Below are 16823 nucleotides of genomic sequence, written 5' to 3'. Positions count from 1 at the left end.
TCAGGTTTGTTTTAATTGATGCTGGTTTGGATACCGTAGAAATGATTTCATTTTGGTTGCTTTGGTTGTCACTGCAGCGCAAGGGAAGCCTTGTCTTCTGTGTGCTTTGGCGACTCTATGTGTAAGGACTCCTCAGGCACTGAAATGCTGAAGTCTAGCTCATTCTCAGCCTCTTGAAAACCAGTTTCACTGTTTGGCAATAGAGGCACCCATGAGAGAGAGTGCGGGCTGGGTCCCAGACCACCGCAGTGACATGTCACACGAGTTCTTTGTTTTCCCAGTGTATATAAAACTTAGGTTTGCATTATACTGTAGTCTATTAAGTGTGCAATACCATTATGTCTAAAAAAATGCACATTCCTTAATTTAAAAACACTTTATTGCTGAAAAGTGCTAACTATCATTTGAGGCTTCGTCAAGTCCTAGTAGTAATAGCAAAGATCACTGATTACTGCACAAAATAGAATAATAATGAACAAGTTTGAAATATTGCGAGAATTACCAAAATGTGACACAGAGAGACGAAGGAATCAAATGCTGTTGGAAAAATGGTGCTGATAGACTTGCTCCATGCAGGCTCGCCACAAACCTCGATTTGTTTAAAAAAAAAAAAAAAAAAAGCAATATCTGTAAAGAACAATAAAGCGAAGTGCAAAAAACGAAGTATGCCTGTAATTCCTTCCCTTTGGGTTAGTTATCTCATTAGGTTACCAAAAGGCACAAGTTGTTTTACTATTTAAGTTATTTTCCTATTTACTGCTTGTTAGTTCTGGTGGTTCTTCCACCAGAGAACCACTAAAGTCAGAGGAATGTGAATTTCTGGAGTGGTTGTCCCCTGGGCATGGGACAAAGAATGAGTAAGCAGGGGCTTCCCTGGTGGCGCAGTGGTTAAGAATCCGCCTGCCAATGCAGGCAACACGGGTTCGAGCCGTGGTCCGGGAAGATCCCACGTGCTGCAGAGCAACTGAGCCCGTGAGCCACAACTACTGAGCCTGAGCTCTAGAGCCCGTGGGCCACAACTACTGAGCCCGCGTGCCACAACTACTGAAGCCCGCGCGCCTAGAGCCCGTGCTCCGCAACAAGAGAAGCCACCGCAATGAGAAGCCCGCGCACCGCAATGAAGAGTAGCCCCCGCTCGCCACAACTAGAGAAAGCCCGCACGCAGCAACGAAGACCCAACACAGCCAAAAATAAATAAAGAAAAATTTTTAAAAAAAGAATGAGTAAGCAGGACATTTCTTGAAGTCTCGTATTTTGTCTTTAAATGTATGACTTTTTACATATCTTTATTTTAATGGGAAGTCATAGTCACTCATCCGAAAAGGAAAAAAAAAACCCACTTTTTTCTAAAACTGTGTTTCAAAATCATGTGCTTTATGTATTTTGATGCTTCTGAAATCCCCCTGGTGCCCTGCCTCATTACCCCAGTGAAGTCTCAACTGCTGTTTGAGAAGAATTATTTCTCATTTGAAATTAATTTTAATGTATCACGATAACAGGATAATTACTACGGTCAGCATCTTTTGCCAGATTGCCGCATTTTATTTTTTTTTAATTAATTTTTATTGGAGTATAGTTGAGTATCTGTCACATTTTAGAGAAGAACCTTGTGGGTTTTGCTCCAACCAGGATTCTTTTAGAATCTAGTTGGTTCTAGAATGAAAACCATAATGCAAGTGACATAAACAACTCAAAATGGTTTACTCCTTTTCTTTCTTTGTTTACTGTTAAAAATTAGTGGAACCAATCATAGAGCTTAGAAGACCTTAGAGCATCTAGTCAAGGGGTTCCTAATCTGGGGGAGTTCATGGATAAGTTTTTGGGCCTCTGAATGCCCTGAAATTATATGCAAAATTATGTATGTACATTTATGGAGGAGAGCATTGATAAAATTTTATTACATTTTCAAAAAGATTAGTGCCTCTAAAGCTAAAATACTCTAATCCAGTCTGAGGTTATAAATGCTGAAGTAGGTCCAGAACTGTTTCCACACACCTAAGTAACAGTAGACCCTGGTGTTGCTGCTGCCTTTTACGTTTCCTTGGGCTCGAACTTCTCTTTAATGGAGAAAAGTGGTTTTTCATGTCTATAGAAAAACACACAATACAATATTATATATCTGCTCAACTGGATTCAAACTGAGCATACTTCCTGCCAAACCTCCTGTTCTCTTTCCAAACTCAGGATGTAAAAAGCCATTCAATCTCATTCTTGTGAAAACAGCAGTTGCCAAGAAACCACCAACACTTCAGGGATCATTAACTCTAAAGCGCAACAGGATTTCTGGTTTTGCATTTAAATTATTGATAGAAAAGCTTCTTACACTTGAGCCATGCATTGACTTATTCATTCACTCAAATATTTATTGAGTACCTGGCTTTGGTTCGCTAAAGAAAAAAGCCAGTTTTCCTTTTGGGAGGTGGGTGAGGGTGGTGATATGGTGGATATACTGAGCTAAAAGCAAGATACAGTGGAGAGAAATCGGCCCTGTTAGAAATATCATGTGCGTCTAACATTCCCTCTTAGTTACCTTCTCTTCACAGTGTGACAGGTGGCAAGTCTGTTAAATTTGGGGACTCTACCGAGCTTGCATGTGCTTGTATTCTCAGAGGACTTTGGTCTCCTCTGCGCGTGGAGCAGAGTGGGCTGCTTCCCCTGGACACCAGCCTGATAGAAATTTGCTTCACCTGCTTGATGGGAATAATCCTGGTGAGCTTTGAGAGGTTTGCACTTGAGGCTGAGATCAAGGAAAGATTTGTGAACCCTTTCTTGTCACCATCATCTAAAAATCGCCTGAATGTCCATCTTCATCTCTGGAGCGTTGCTCATGGCCTTCGGTGCCCCGGCTCCTGCCGTCTTCCTGGGTGGGTTCAACATGCCCTATTGACCTCCCCTACAACCCCAGCCTCCTTACCACCTTGTCTGAAGGTTCAACTCCCACATTCCTTTCCAACTACAGCTCCACCCCTCTCACTCATTCATAGCCAAAATTCCGATTTTCTTTCCAAAAAAAAATAGTCAGTCCTAAAATAAGAGGACCAAAAAAAGATATTAACGTTTTTATGAAAGAATCTTAACTGATATGTTGAATTTGATTTCTACGTTGCTCCAGTATTTAAGAATTTGTCTTTTTCTAAAAAATACAACAAACTGATGAATATAACAACAAAAGAGAAGCAGACTCACAGATACAGAGAACAAACCAGTGGTTACTAGTTGGGGGGGGAGGGTACAAACTATTGGGTGTAAGACAGGCTCAAGAATGTATTGTACAACACAGGGAATATAGCCAATATTTTGTAATAACTGTAAATGGAAAATAACCTTTAAAAGTTGTATAAAAATTTTTTAAAGAAAACAGAAACAAAATAGTTTTCTAAAAAAAGGAATTGTTTTTAACCTTATATAACTTAACAGTAGTGGCTTAAACAAGACATTAATTTATTAATTTATTTATTTTTTTGGCCACACTGTGCAGCATGCAGGACCTTAGGTCCCCTAACCAGGGATGGAACCTGTGCCCCCTGCATTGGGAGGGCAGAGTCTTAACCACTGGGCTGCCAGGGAAGTCCCAAGATAACTTGTTTCTTAAGTGAAGGGCATCTGGAGGTAGGTTGGTCTAGTGCTGGTACAGGGACCCCAGTCCTCAGGGACCCAGATCTGTTCTCTCTTTAAGATCCTGTGTTTTGGGAATTCCCTGCGGTCCAGTCGTTAGGACTCAGCGCGTTCACTGCCAAGCACCCGGTTTCAATCCCTGGTTGGGGAAGTAAGATCCCGAAAGCCGCGCAGCCAATTGAAAAAAAAAAAAAAAAAAAAAGATCCTGTGTTTGGTCGTGTGACTTCTTCCTTCATATCACCTCATAGGCCAAGAGAGGTGCAGTTATTTTGTCTTCAGCCATCACATCCGTAATCTCAACACTAGGCCTGGGGGAAGGGTGGAGGACAGAAAGGCCTCCTTCCAGCTAAGCAAACTCCCTCTGCCTACGCTGTCCTCAATCCCCTTGTGATAGTTCGATTTACATTTATTAGCCAGACTTTGGCCACCTGGACACGAGGCCTGTTGCTACCTCCAAATAAAATCAGGATTCTGTTATTTTTTTAAAATTAATTAATTAGTTTATTTTTGGCTGTGTTGGGTCTTCGTTGCTGCATGCGGGCTTTCTCTAGTTGTGGTGAGCGGGGGCTACTCTTCATTGAGGTGCGTGGGCTTCTCATTGCGGTGGCTTCTCTTGTTGCGGAGCACGGGCTCTCGGCACGTGGGCTTCAGTAGTTGCGGCACACGGGCTCAGTAGTTGTGGCTCGTGGGCTCTAGAGTGCAGGCTCAGAAGTTGTGGCACACCGGCTTAGTTGCTCCGTGGCATGTGGGATCTTCCCGGACCAGGGCTCGAACTCATGTCCCCTGAACTGGCAGGTGGGTTCTTAACCACTGCACCACCAGGGAAGTCCCAGGGTTCTGTTATTAAGAAAAGGAAACCAGATATTGGGTGACCCCTAGCGATGTGCGCACAGCTGCTAATCAATAACATCTCCCTTGAACACGGGGAAATTCCCTAGAGTATAAGCTCCACTGTATCACTAATGCCAGGCACCCACCTTGCATATAGGAGGAGCTTAGTAAATGATGGGTGAATGATTGAATGATTTGAATTCAACATGATGATTATTTTTCACATTACAGGTAAATATAGACTACATTAAGCATTTGAATAGTGTAATAGTTATCAACAAGCTACAAGGAAATGACCAGACCCTAAGTGTCCCTGTTTAGACTCAAAAGTTATCTTCTTACATGTTGACATTTTGTGTAGCCTTGCTACTTAAAGGGCCTGGGAGCTGGCTGGAAAGGCAGAATCCGAGGCTCCACTCCAAATCTATGGACTCCGGACCCACATTTTAAACATGCTCAGGTAATTTGAACCTGCACTGAAGTTTAGGAAGCACTGCTTTGTCATGCTTTAAAAAACAAAACAAAACAAAAAAACACACAGAATCACAGAAATATTTCTTTAAAATTTTTTCCTGCACTTGCATTAAGGTAGGGGTGTGTGTGTGTGTGTGTGTGTGTGTGTGTGTGTGTGAGATGTGTGATATACCACTTCTTCCCACCAGCTGGTTGGGGTAAAGATTTCAACCTGCAGAGGATGTTTTTAAAAAAAAATCCAGGGACTTCCCTGGAGGTCCAGCGGTTAAGACTCCATGCTTCCAGTGCAGGGGGCATGGGTTCAATTCCTGGTGGAGGAACTAAGATCCCACGTGCCGCAGGGCGCGGCCAAAAAAAAAAAAAAAAAGTCCGCTAGATGCTGGTTCCAATAGTTATTCTTTGCAGATGATGGAACTGAGGAGGGAAGCATCAAATTGTAGTCTTTGTCTTAAGGTTTTAGTGATTAAAAGTGACTCCCTTACATATTATTGTAGGGGGGAGGGTGGGACTTCTGCGTGCTTCACAGTTGCCCAACTCACGCTCCCTCTCTGGCCCCTCCCCCCGAACCTCCCCCCTCTGGCTGGCTTTCCCGGGCCTGACAGTTGCGGGAGGGGTCAGGCAGCTCAAAGCCCGCGGAAGTTTGCAGGAGTTCCCCCAGGTGACCCCAATACACTCCTTCCCAACCCCACCCACTCCTTAACCCACATGAAAGTCAAGGAATTAAGTATCTGGCCGAAATTGACACTGCAGGTAATTCCTATCTCAGAGGCAGCTGTAAGAGTTATTTGTGGGGTTGAGGGGGTTTAGACCAGGAGCTGGAATTTTTGATGCAGGAGTCAAAAGTGTGGATTTCCGATCGTTTTATCAAGTGTCTGGATAAATGGCTGAACAAGAGAGTTTTGCAGGTTTCGGCATAGCGCAACAAAATAATTATTACTGGTACTGGCAAAGGTGAGCTGATTTTTCCTACTCTGAAGGAAAAGGAAGACCGATGGTGTTCTGTTTCTTATACGATTTGGCAGTTTACAAACTGTTGCTTTGAAAATAGGTGTGCTTAAAACAGTGAAAGCGGAAATCATCCTTACTTGTAACGTCTGGGAAAGAAGAGGGAGTCCTGGGTTTTTGAGTGATTCTGCCTTGATGGGTGATGTCATTCCTGTCCTCTCCCCTCTGCTCTTAGAGTGAAGGCAGACTTCCATTCCTGCCAGGGTTACCCCTTTGGCAACTGGTACCAGCGGCAGCACAGATGTTACCCTCCTTCTGGCTGTAGCTGCGGCTATGGAATGGACGGAAATGGACCCAACCTTTATTCTGTGCGTGAGACCTCCGGATACCCAGTTGAAACTTCGCTTACACCCAAGGTATCTCTCCCTGGCATTAATACTGTGTGGTTTGGGTGCCCCGTACGGAAACATCTTTTTCCTTTCCTCACGCTTCCAGATCTTCTCATTCAAATTCCCACAGCCCTGGCTTCTGCTCCCTAATTTAGTACCAGAGAGTAGAAGCTGATGACCTGAGACATTTTGACTTGCAAACAATTTCAGTCCTCACTGTTTTCCAAAAATAAAATAATAGGTTGGTGAGGTCTGTGCGGGAATTCTTGCTACTGAATTGTAGCTTAGCATCATTCAGTAGATTTTACCCTTAAACACTTAACATTGGACAAGAGGTACTTTTTTTTTTTTTTTGCTGTAGCAGCAAACATTAACACATTTTACTTTTTTGATGACTAAAGTAACATATTTCTTTAAAAGAGGTATTGGAGTAAGAGAAAGCCTCCACCACCCCACTCTCTTCCCCGTTCCGTCCTCACTTAGAAGAAAGCATTGTTCAAGTGGATCTATGGCCTCTAGATTTTCCCTTCTACTCTCACTAAATCACTGTGAATGGGCTTAATTTCTGTTTGGGGAGTTCGGGGCGCCTTGGCTAGAACGGACAGTGTCGGATAGGCTTACTAGTTTGTTCCTTGCTTGCTGCTATGTTGCACCAGGAGAGCTTTCTTTAAAAGTTGCCTATTTGGATGTGCTGTGATTTTAGCTCATCACTTATCGACTGACATTTTAAATGTTTTCGGTGCTTTAACAAACTTCCTTTTACCTCTTTTCAAGAATTTGAGTGTTTTTTGGCTAAGGGAAAAATTCTAGGAGGGGAAGTTCTCGATGAAAGGATATGACAATTAAAATCTTAAACAGGAAGCTTCTTTCCAAAAAGCCTGCCTGAGCTTACACTTTCCATCGATGGTATGGCTTGCTTCTCCATGATTTTCTGTGTGTGATTAGCCAGCCTGACAGGTGAGGAAGGCATTTGTCTTTCATTGAGGGCAAATAACTTTCACATGTTTATTGGTATCTGTGCTCTGTGACTTCATTGATGTCCTTTGTCTACCTTTTTCCTTTTGCCTTGTGTCCCCCCCCCCTTTTCTTGACTGTGTGAGATATTTACATAATAGGGAAATTAGCACTTTGCAGTCAAAGTGTTACAAGTTTTTTCCCCCAATTTGTGTGCACAGTAACACTCTGTGTGATAGCCTTGGCTTTAACACCTAAGCCTTCAGTTTTTAAAACGTGCATTTGCTTGGTATTTTTTTGCCCAGACTTTCATTTCCAATTTTTCAAGCCTGTTTTTTGGGGTTTTCTGGCTGTGCCTCGGTGCTTGTGGGATCTTAGTTCCGGACCAAGGATTGAACCCAGGCCCTTGGCAGTGAAAGTGCCAAGTCCTAGCCCCTAGACCACCAGGAAACTCCCAGCTGAGGTTTTATCATATTTTTCTTCTTTCACTTCTCTCTTTTTTGTGCTCTTTTGGAGATGGTCTGACTTCCTGTGGTTAACTTTGTATCTTTAAATAGAGAGGTATAGGTTTGAGTATATTATCAACTTCAGAAATTAACCAATTATGCAGTGGGTGAACTGAGTCCATAGAAGAAAAGTCACAAAGGAGGAGCTTCAGCCAAAGGCATCTGGCTTCTCTGAAGTTTTGGGGAATTAACTGGCATCCTGGGGCCTGGGCGAGGAACTAGACAGCAGGGGCCCTGGAATCAGCTGTACGTCCTTGACAAAGGCAGGTTCCCAGCCGGTGCCTGCAGAGAGGAGTTGTAAAAACTTGCATTGCCCCAGGAGAGCCCACAGAGTCTGGAGTAACTAACCAAGATTTATTTTGGGAGTGCTTCTGGAATTTACTTCTTTCCTTACGTAAGAAGATAATTGATTGGTTTGCTTTGGCCACGAGGGGTATGTGCTCATGGAGACTTTGCAGATTGTCACCTGGAAGGAAGGGCAGAGCTCCAGGTGGAGATTTGGGTGCCTATTACAGTACCTGTGGAGTCTGATGCCAGGCTCCCTGCCGTCTGGTTCCTTGCCCAGGCGCCAGGATGCCAGTTAGTTCCCCGAAACTTCAGAGAAGCCAGACGCCTTTGTCTGATGCTCCTCCTTTGTGACTTTTCTTCTATGGATGCGGTTCACCCATTGCACTTATATCATTTAAAGGCTCTTTTAATCAAAATTCAAAGTAAAGTTGATCAAAAGGGAGTTTAGTGTATATTATTTTTGAGAGCTAAATTCTTCCAAGAAAGTGAGTAACCCTTTAAGTAAAATTAGTTTTTTCTTAACATACTGATTTTCATTGTAGGAAACCACAGCTCTGGCTGAAAACCAAGATGAAGATTCACTAGAAGGTAACAGAAACCTTCTGTTGCCCTCGTTGAAAACAAAACTAACCCCTTTTCCAGGTTCCTCATTCACTCAACTGGCTAGAAACTGAGAGATCCTACTGGAGAATTCCAGTGTAGGTCTCCCTCTGTTTCTGAATTAATTGCTATAAACAATTTATTCACTTACATCAATCTGTTAACTAAATAGATAAAGCAGCATGCTTATTTTTCAAAGCCCTGTCGTAGGGATTTAGTTCTGGCTCACTCTTTGGCATTGTATCTGCCCAAGTCCTCATGCTAGAAACTCAAGACTGCTCCAAGTTTAATGCATTTCCAAGTCCTGTCCGTTCATCTCCACATTATCTCTCAATTCCATCCATTTTCTCCATCTCTGCCACCATCTAGACGCTCATTGAGTCTGGTAGCACTACTTTTTTAGCTTCAATTTCTATTTTTAAGTTTATTGAAAGTAAACACACAATTTAAAAAATTTAACATTAAATGTCTGCAATATTTCCTGCTAATGTTTTTTTAAAAGTTCTAATTTTAAGCCGTTTCTAATATGTGTCCTGTAACACTGTATTTTTTTTTTCATATGTGTTATTGGCTTCTGCAGATCCAAATCTTCATTTGAATATTGAGGAGTTAAACAAAGAATTTATGGTGGAAAGTGAAGAACTCTATGACTCTCTCATGAATTGCCACTGGCAGCCTCTGGATACAGTTCACTCTGAAATCCCAGATGAGACCCCCCAAAAGCAAGATGTTCATTAAGCTACCCAACTATCACATTAATTGTATCTTGTTTTGTTTTTGTTAAAAAAAAATTCTCCCAGGAATGTATTGGATTCTGTATGCAAATACAGATTTCCAAGACTTAAATGTGATGGAGATGAGAGAACATAATTTAAATAAATTTTACCAGCACATTCATTTCCGGAAGTGTGGTTACATTATGGTTTTGTTTGTTTGTTTTTTCATTTGTTGGCTGTGCCACGAAGCACGTGGGATCTTAGTTCCCCAAACAGGGATCGAACCCACGCCCCCTGCATTGGAAGCATGGAGTCTTAACCACTGGACTGCCAGGGAGGTCCCAAGTATGTTATATTATGTAAGTGCCAGAAGAGGTCGCAGAACTATCATGGTAGAACAGGCTGCACTGTTAAGACATTTGAAAATAGGTTTCCTAACACAACATTGTAAATCAATTAAAAAAAAAAGATAATAGGTTTAATATGAGATGAGCCTGACCTGAACTGATGGTGGCATTAGCTACTCTGATATAATTTGCTGCATTCCTCTATTCACAGACAATACAAGGTTTCTCGCCTGCATCTGGTATAGAAAAATGTAGATTAGAACTAGATGTTTGATTTCCTTTTCCTGACCCTCAGGCTCTCTTATGAGAGAACTAGACAGCAGAAGACAGTGGAAACTCACTTGTCACAGTTGAATCCTCAGCATGGAAAAAGTGTGCTTGATCAAAACAGATTATCAGCCTTCTAAGATAGAGGAATTGGACTCCCATAAACACCAGTTCTGAAACTTCAATGCATATGTTGACTGTGTCTCTTATAAAATATGGGTTCCTTTTTTTTTTTTTTTTTTGGTCCTGAAGGTAAACGCCGTGTCCTGTTGATTGCTTTGCCATGGGTGGGTACTTAAGGAGACCCCCGGGACTGATCTGAGTGACCTGAAGTCCTGAAGACTTGTTACTTAGGTTAGTTAACCAGACTCTGTCCATAGACTTCTGTTTTGAGAGTGTTTAATACATGCTAATCCTTGTCCCAACGAGGCTCAAAGAGCTAAATCCAACAAGGAGAGCTGGACGGACTGTAAAGGAGCTTGTCCTGCCCTATAGCATAGGACAGGGTTTCTCAAGCTTGGCATTACTGAAATTTTGGGCTGGACACTTCTTTGCTGTGGAGGTTGTCTGTGCAATGTCCTGACCTCTACCACTACACGCCAGTAGCATGCCATACCCCAATTGTGACAACCAAGATGTCTCCAGACATTGCCAAGTGTCCCTTGGGGGTAGAATGCCCCCAGTGGAGAACCACTGGAATAGAGCAATGAATCTCAAACCTTAGAGGGCATCAGAACTGCCTGGAAGGCTTGTTAAAACACAGATTCAGTAGGTCTGCATGGGACCTGAAGATTTCAGTTCTAAAAAGTTTCTAGGTAATGCTGCTGTTGATGGTACAGATGCCACACTTTGAGAACCACTGGCATTGGGAAATTCCTAACTGGTTCAATCTAGTTCTACCTGGGACAATGGTAAGGTTCTCCATTCATGTTCCCCATCCCAAAAGAAGGTGTGCAAGGCCCCACTTTCCTACAGAGCCCTGACCTGTTCAGGTATCCATTCTCCTCATACAGCCATGTGCTTTGGGGGCCAGCATCATATCTGGCTCTAGGGAATGGCTCTTGTGCGATCTGAGACACATGCAGTGGTCCCAATCCTCTTGCTAGAGATTGGTTTAGGTAGAGACATATGATAAAATTCTGGCTAATGAGATGTGAGGAGAATTTTTCCTCATTTTTAAAAAAAATTTTATTTATTTTTTTTTACTTTTGACTGTGTTGGGTCTTCGTTTCTGTGCGAGGGCTTTTCTCTAGTTGTGGCAAGCGGGGGCCACTCTTCATCGCGGTGCGCGGGCCTCTCACCATCGTGGCCTCTCTTGTTGCGGAGCACAGGCTCCAGACGCGCAGGCTCAGTAGTTGTGGCTCAACAGGCCTAGTTGCTCCGCGGCATGTGGGATCCTCCCAGACCAGGGCTCGAACCCGTGTCCCCTGCATTAGCAGACAGATTCTCAACCACTGCACCACCAGGGAAGCCCCCCTCATTTTTTAAAAGGAGAAACAGAAGACAGATACCTTCTCTTTCTCTGCACATTAGATTTAGATATAATGCTCAGTACTGTTGCAGCTACCTTGTGACAGTTAGGGGAACAAACTGAAGGCAGTGCCGATCAACTGGAAATGGCAATGAAGGAAGATGGAAGGAAACTGGATCCATGATAACGGCATTGAGCTGTTGAATTAGCTAACCCTGGAGTCTCTGTACGTCTAGGCATTATGTACGATAATGTATTTTTTTAACATCTTTATTGGAGTATAATTGCTTTACAATGGTGTGTTAGTTTCTGCTGTATAACAAAGTGAGTCAGCTGTATGTATACATACATCCCCATATCCCCTCCCTCTTGCGTCTGCCTCCCACTCTCCCTATCCCACCCCTCTAGGTGGTCACAAAGCACAGAGCTGATCTCCCTGTGCGATGCAGCTGCTTCCCACTAGCTATCTATTTTACATTTGGTAGTGTATATATGTCCATGCCACTCTCTCACTTTGTCCCAGCTTACCCTTCCCCCTCCCCGTGTCCTCAAGTCCATACTCTACGTCTGCGTCTTTATTCCTGTCCTGCCCCTAGGTTTGTCAGAACCATTTTTTTTTAGATTCCATATGTATGTGTTAGCAAACAGTATTTGTTTTTCTCTTTCTGACTTACTTCACAATGTATTTTCTTACTCTTTAATCCACTCTGAATTTTTGTAATTTGTAGCAGAAGTATCCTAACAGATCCAGCTGGCATGTGCAAAGACCTTGGTGTCCTTGAATCAAAAGGAGACCAGTCAGTGTGTCTAGAGCTGTACCAATATGGTAGCCCCATGTGGCTATTGAAATTAAAAAAATTTTTTTTTGGCCATGCTGCATTGCTTGCAAGATCTTAGTTCCCCGACCAGGGATCGAACCCGGGCCCCTGCAGTGGAAGCACAGAGTCCTAACCACTGGACCTCCAGGGAGTTCCTGAAATTTAAATTTTAATTAATGATAATTTAAAATTCAGTTTCTCTCTTACACTAGTCACATTTCAAGTGTTCAATAACCACACGTGTCTGGGGCTACCGTCTTAGCCAGTGCAGATTACAGAACATTTCTATCACTGCATAATGTTTTATGGTATAACACTGGCCTAGAGCATCAGGGGAAGCGGGGTCTGAGGTGAGGTGCGAGCAGGGTTTCTCAGCTGTGTTCATTACAGCTCCCTTTCTGGAGCCCTTTAGACACCTTTCCCCCAACCATCCCCCACCCCCCGTGAAATGTTAATTCCATAGCTATTCTATATATTCTATATCTGTGTTTTATACATTGAAAAAGTTAATTCCCTTTCTTCACTCTCCAGAACCAATTTTTGCCTCCTTGGGGAAGATATTTTCCCCTGTTGAGAATGCCTGGGTTAGTGTGTTAGTCACGAACAAGTTCAGGAAGGAATTTTAGGTCACCGTAAAGAATTTGGATTTTATTAAAACTGTATTGGGAAGCAACTAAAGGACTCTAAGGCGGGGACTCACGTGGTCTGTTTTTTGTCTTCCAACTATCACTTGGCTGCTTTATGGGGCACAGCTTGGAGGGAGATGGCAGCAGAGGTGGGGAGACCAGTAAGGAAACCTGCAGCTGCCCTGGGAGAGAGGCTGGAGGTTCATCCTGGGGTCGTAGCTGTGGATTTGGAGAGAAGGGGAGAAATTTGAGGTACCTTTTGGAGATGACATGGCAGCTCTTAATAATTGTAGTGAGACAGATAGGAGGCGTCTAGAATTACCCCAGGGATTTTGGCTTGAGTAATGGCATGGACAGTGGTTCCACTGACTGAAGTGGAGAAAACTGGGAGAGCAGTAGGGTGGCGAGGGTTGTTATGGGTGCGTTAGAATGGAGATGCCTGTTAGCCATTGGGCAGGGACTGCTGGAACCTTCTGAGATGTATCTACTCCACCAGTGTCTTTTTTTTTTAATATATATAAATTTATTTATTTATTTATTTTTGGCTGCGTTGAGTCTTTATTTCTGCACACGGGCTTTCTCTAGTTGCAGCAAGCGGGGGCTACTCTTTGTTGCGGTGCGCAGGCTTCTCACTGCGGTGGCTTCTCTTGTTGCGGAGCACGGGCTCCAGGGCACGCGGGCTTCAGTAGTTGCAGCACGTGGGCTCGGTAGTGGTAGCTCGCAGGCTCAGTAGCTGTGGTGCATGGGCTTAGTTGTTCTGCAGCATGTGGGATCTTCCCTGACCAGGGATCAAACCCGTGTCCCCTGCATTGGCAGGCGGATTCTTAACCACTGCGCCACCAGGGAAGTCCTTCCATCAGTGTTTTGATTCCACCTCTGCTGGAAGCTTGCAGGAGTGAGGAATCCATCCCTTTCCACCTTCTCAGCCAAATATGGACCATGACTGAGACAGCTGTACCAGGGGACCCACCGAGAGAGAACCTTGTTATATGCATGTCTTATTTAACCAGAGTCGCCTCTAATAGGAGGAAACAGGCTAAAGGAAGAGCTTCTGTAGAAACTGAACAAGTGGCAGGACAGGCTTTGCACCTTTATTCTTTAAGTTCGAAGTACCAAAATGATGGGGACTTTTTAATATTAGAGAAAAAAACTCTAGTCGACATACTATGAATGTGGCCCTAGCTGCATGCTCTGTTATCCCTAATCAGGCTTTCATAATAGCTAACCTCCCTTGCTGAGGTTCCTCTTTCTATTTGCCCAACCCAAAGGAGAGAGGGATGGGATTTTTTTCTAGTGCTCTTAAGGCAGTTACATTAGTGGCCCCAGGTGAGTGGCTATGCCCTTGTGCAGTCCCTTCTTACGCGGATGCAAGGCTTGACCATGTCGACCTGCTTTAGCCAACGGACCATCAGCAAATGTGATGCAAACAGGGACTTGATAAGCACTTTCACACTGGGGTGTTTCTCTTTTGGGACACTTCCACCATCATGTGAAGAAGCCCACTCAAGCCTAAGGATAAAAGGCCCTATGGAGGAGAACAGAGGTGCCCTAGGAAATAGCCAGTAGATAGCCGCACTCACGGTCCGCTGACTATAACCTCATGAGTGATCCCAGGTGAGACCAGCAGGGGGGCCCAGCCCATAGTGTTGACCCTATTTAACATGTCTTAAAAAGATTACACTATGATTTGGCAGTGAAATGAAAAGGGCACAGACGCAGATCAACAGGGCAAAAATTTGAATTTAGTGAGGCAAATATTTGTCGTTAGAGAAATGACCACAAACCCATGTTTTCTTGCATATTTGTTGTAAAGAAATAACCAATTTGTTTCATTTATATCAATCTTGTATATAAAGAAAAAGGAAAATATGGTTTTAAAAATATGTGTCTAAATGGAGCTAGAACAGAGGTTGGCTAGATAATAAAGATTTTTGTCCATGCTGTCTTTGACCCAACTGCTCAAGTCTTCCAGAGGAAGTATGTTGCAAAACAGCCCTAGACTACAGGTAAACCAGTGAGCTTGGCTGTGTTCCGATCAAACTTTATTTATAAGAACAGATGACAGGCTGGATTTGGCCCACGAGCTGTAGTTTGCCAACCCCTGTCCTAGAAGAACCCCTTTTAAAAGTTTTAAGTAAAAATTTTAAGTGGTAAGAAAACATTGTCATAGTTTAATTGGCAAGGTTTGTGTTTCTCAGTGATAAAAAAAATTACGGGGCTTATCATCAGCAGTATTTCAGATTCAGTAAAACACAGTGTATGAGAATTCCCTGGCAGTCCAGTGGTTAGGACTCAGTGCTTTCACTGCCAGGGCCCGGGGTTCAATCCCTGGTCAGGGAACTAAGATCCTGCCAGCTGCATGGTGCCACCATAAAATAAAACAAAATTAAATTAAATTAAAATAAAATAAAATGCCCAGCCATAAAATAAAATAAAATACAGTGTATAGGTATATACATGTGTAAGAAATACGGTATCACGTAATCTGGCTTAATGGGAATAAATAGCCAGAAGTTAGCAGATGCTTTGAAGTTGTGGGCGGCATTGGAACCGTAACTTAATTTGTTGGGTCTGTGTATAACATGACATGCAGGACTTGATGAAGTATGATTAAGGTCTGGATTTAGAATAAGATAAGAACTCAGTGAAGGACAAAATTAAAGCATCAGCATAAATTCATACATGTTGAAGAGGCTCCTGCTATGATGTGGAGCAGCCCACGCTGCCTCCGACATCACTCTGCTTATCACCAATAGTCCTGTAAAACGATAAACACCCAGCATAAGTGTGAAGGTTACCTTATATTCTCCATCACTGACTATAACTCAGAAGGTAGCAAATGCTGGATTGTGGGCCACAGAAAGCCAGACTGGCCGGATGTCTCTGTTGCAGAACGATGACTCTTTCAGAATTTTGGGGTTAACAATGATGGGGATAAAAAGTCTCGTGTGAACAGAGAGGCTCCCTTTCATGGCGGTGACCAGCCAGTGGCAAAATGAGATGAACAACAATGATTACTGCCAAATGGAACAAATTACAGCTGCAAAAAGGGCCAAGTGCTCTAAATTCTAAAAAGAGAGTGATAACAAAAAGATAGATGTTTACATAATGTTCACATGGTTTATAAATATCAGGGGTCGGTGCAGATAGCGAGGTGCTTCTACTAAAGTTCTGGGTAACAGCGATATGATCAGTCATTGATTGTTGTGGCCTCAGACCTGTTCCAGTTATTCTGTTGAGAGTTGACAGTAAGTGACCTAACTGATTGTGATAAGCGCCTGTTAGGCCTATGTGGGGAGCAGTGTGGGTCATAGATCATCAACAGTGGGAACCCAAAGTGTCCTGATTTAATCAAGTTCTTAATTTGCCAGCCCACGTGGGTGGGTTAGAAAAGCTGATGTTCTCCACTTCCATTCCTCTAGTTAACTCCCTCCTAAGCCGCATGTTATTCCATCTCTACAATTTTCTCAGGGTCAACTCATCCATTCCCATTCCATTCTGCTCTATGCATCCTGGGCAAGAAATTCACATTTATTTTTGCAGCTCAGGCCTTTCTTTTGAGCTCCACATTAAGTGTATCCGACTGCTTACTTTGATTCTTTACCTTGGGTGTCCAATAGGTGTTCACATTCTATCAAATGGTGATAAATACTTGGGGATCCCATGCCCTTAACAGGGAGGGGTTTGGACCTGGAGGAGAGGAGAAGGACAACTTCATGAATCATTGCCAGTGAGTCTATCAACTGCATTTGTTTGCAAAAGTAGCGGGGGTGAATCTGAAATAGAATTTTGTGGAAGAATGCACGTTTCAAGCTGAGAAGTTACAGAAGTTTACAGCACTGATTCAATAAACAAATATTATTAGACAGGACACTTTGGATTTGCAAGATGAATCAGGCATCTGATCACACCTCAGGAGGCTCATAGCTAAAGCAAGAGAGAACTTCCCAAACTACTAAATTACAAGATAAAATA

General features: G+C 43.1%; 1 protein-coding gene across 1 annotated transcript; it reads left to right on the top strand.

The window, feature by feature from the left end:
* The first annotated feature begins 5801 nt into the window (after positions 1–5801).
* C11H6orf52 (chromosome 11 C6orf52 homolog) lies at positions 5802–9341 on the top strand. The gene is made up of 4 exons (XM_036867749.1): positions 5802–5872; positions 6102–6282; positions 8546–8591; positions 9184–9341. The coding sequence occupies exons 1-4, from the start codon at positions 5802–5804 to the stop codon at positions 9339–9341; spliced, it is 456 nt and encodes a 151-aa protein (XP_036723644.1).
* Positions 9342–16823: the final 7482 nt, after the last annotated feature.

The sequence above is a fragment of the Balaenoptera musculus genome, chromosome 11, assembly GCF_009873245.2.
Source record: "Balaenoptera musculus isolate JJ_BM4_2016_0621 chromosome 11, mBalMus1.pri.v3, whole genome shotgun sequence".
Classification (NCBI taxonomy): domain Eukaryota; kingdom Metazoa; phylum Chordata; class Mammalia; order Artiodactyla; family Balaenopteridae; genus Balaenoptera; species Balaenoptera musculus.
Note: the sequence above shows the minus strand (reverse complement) of the source record. Positions and strands in the feature narration are given on the sequence as shown.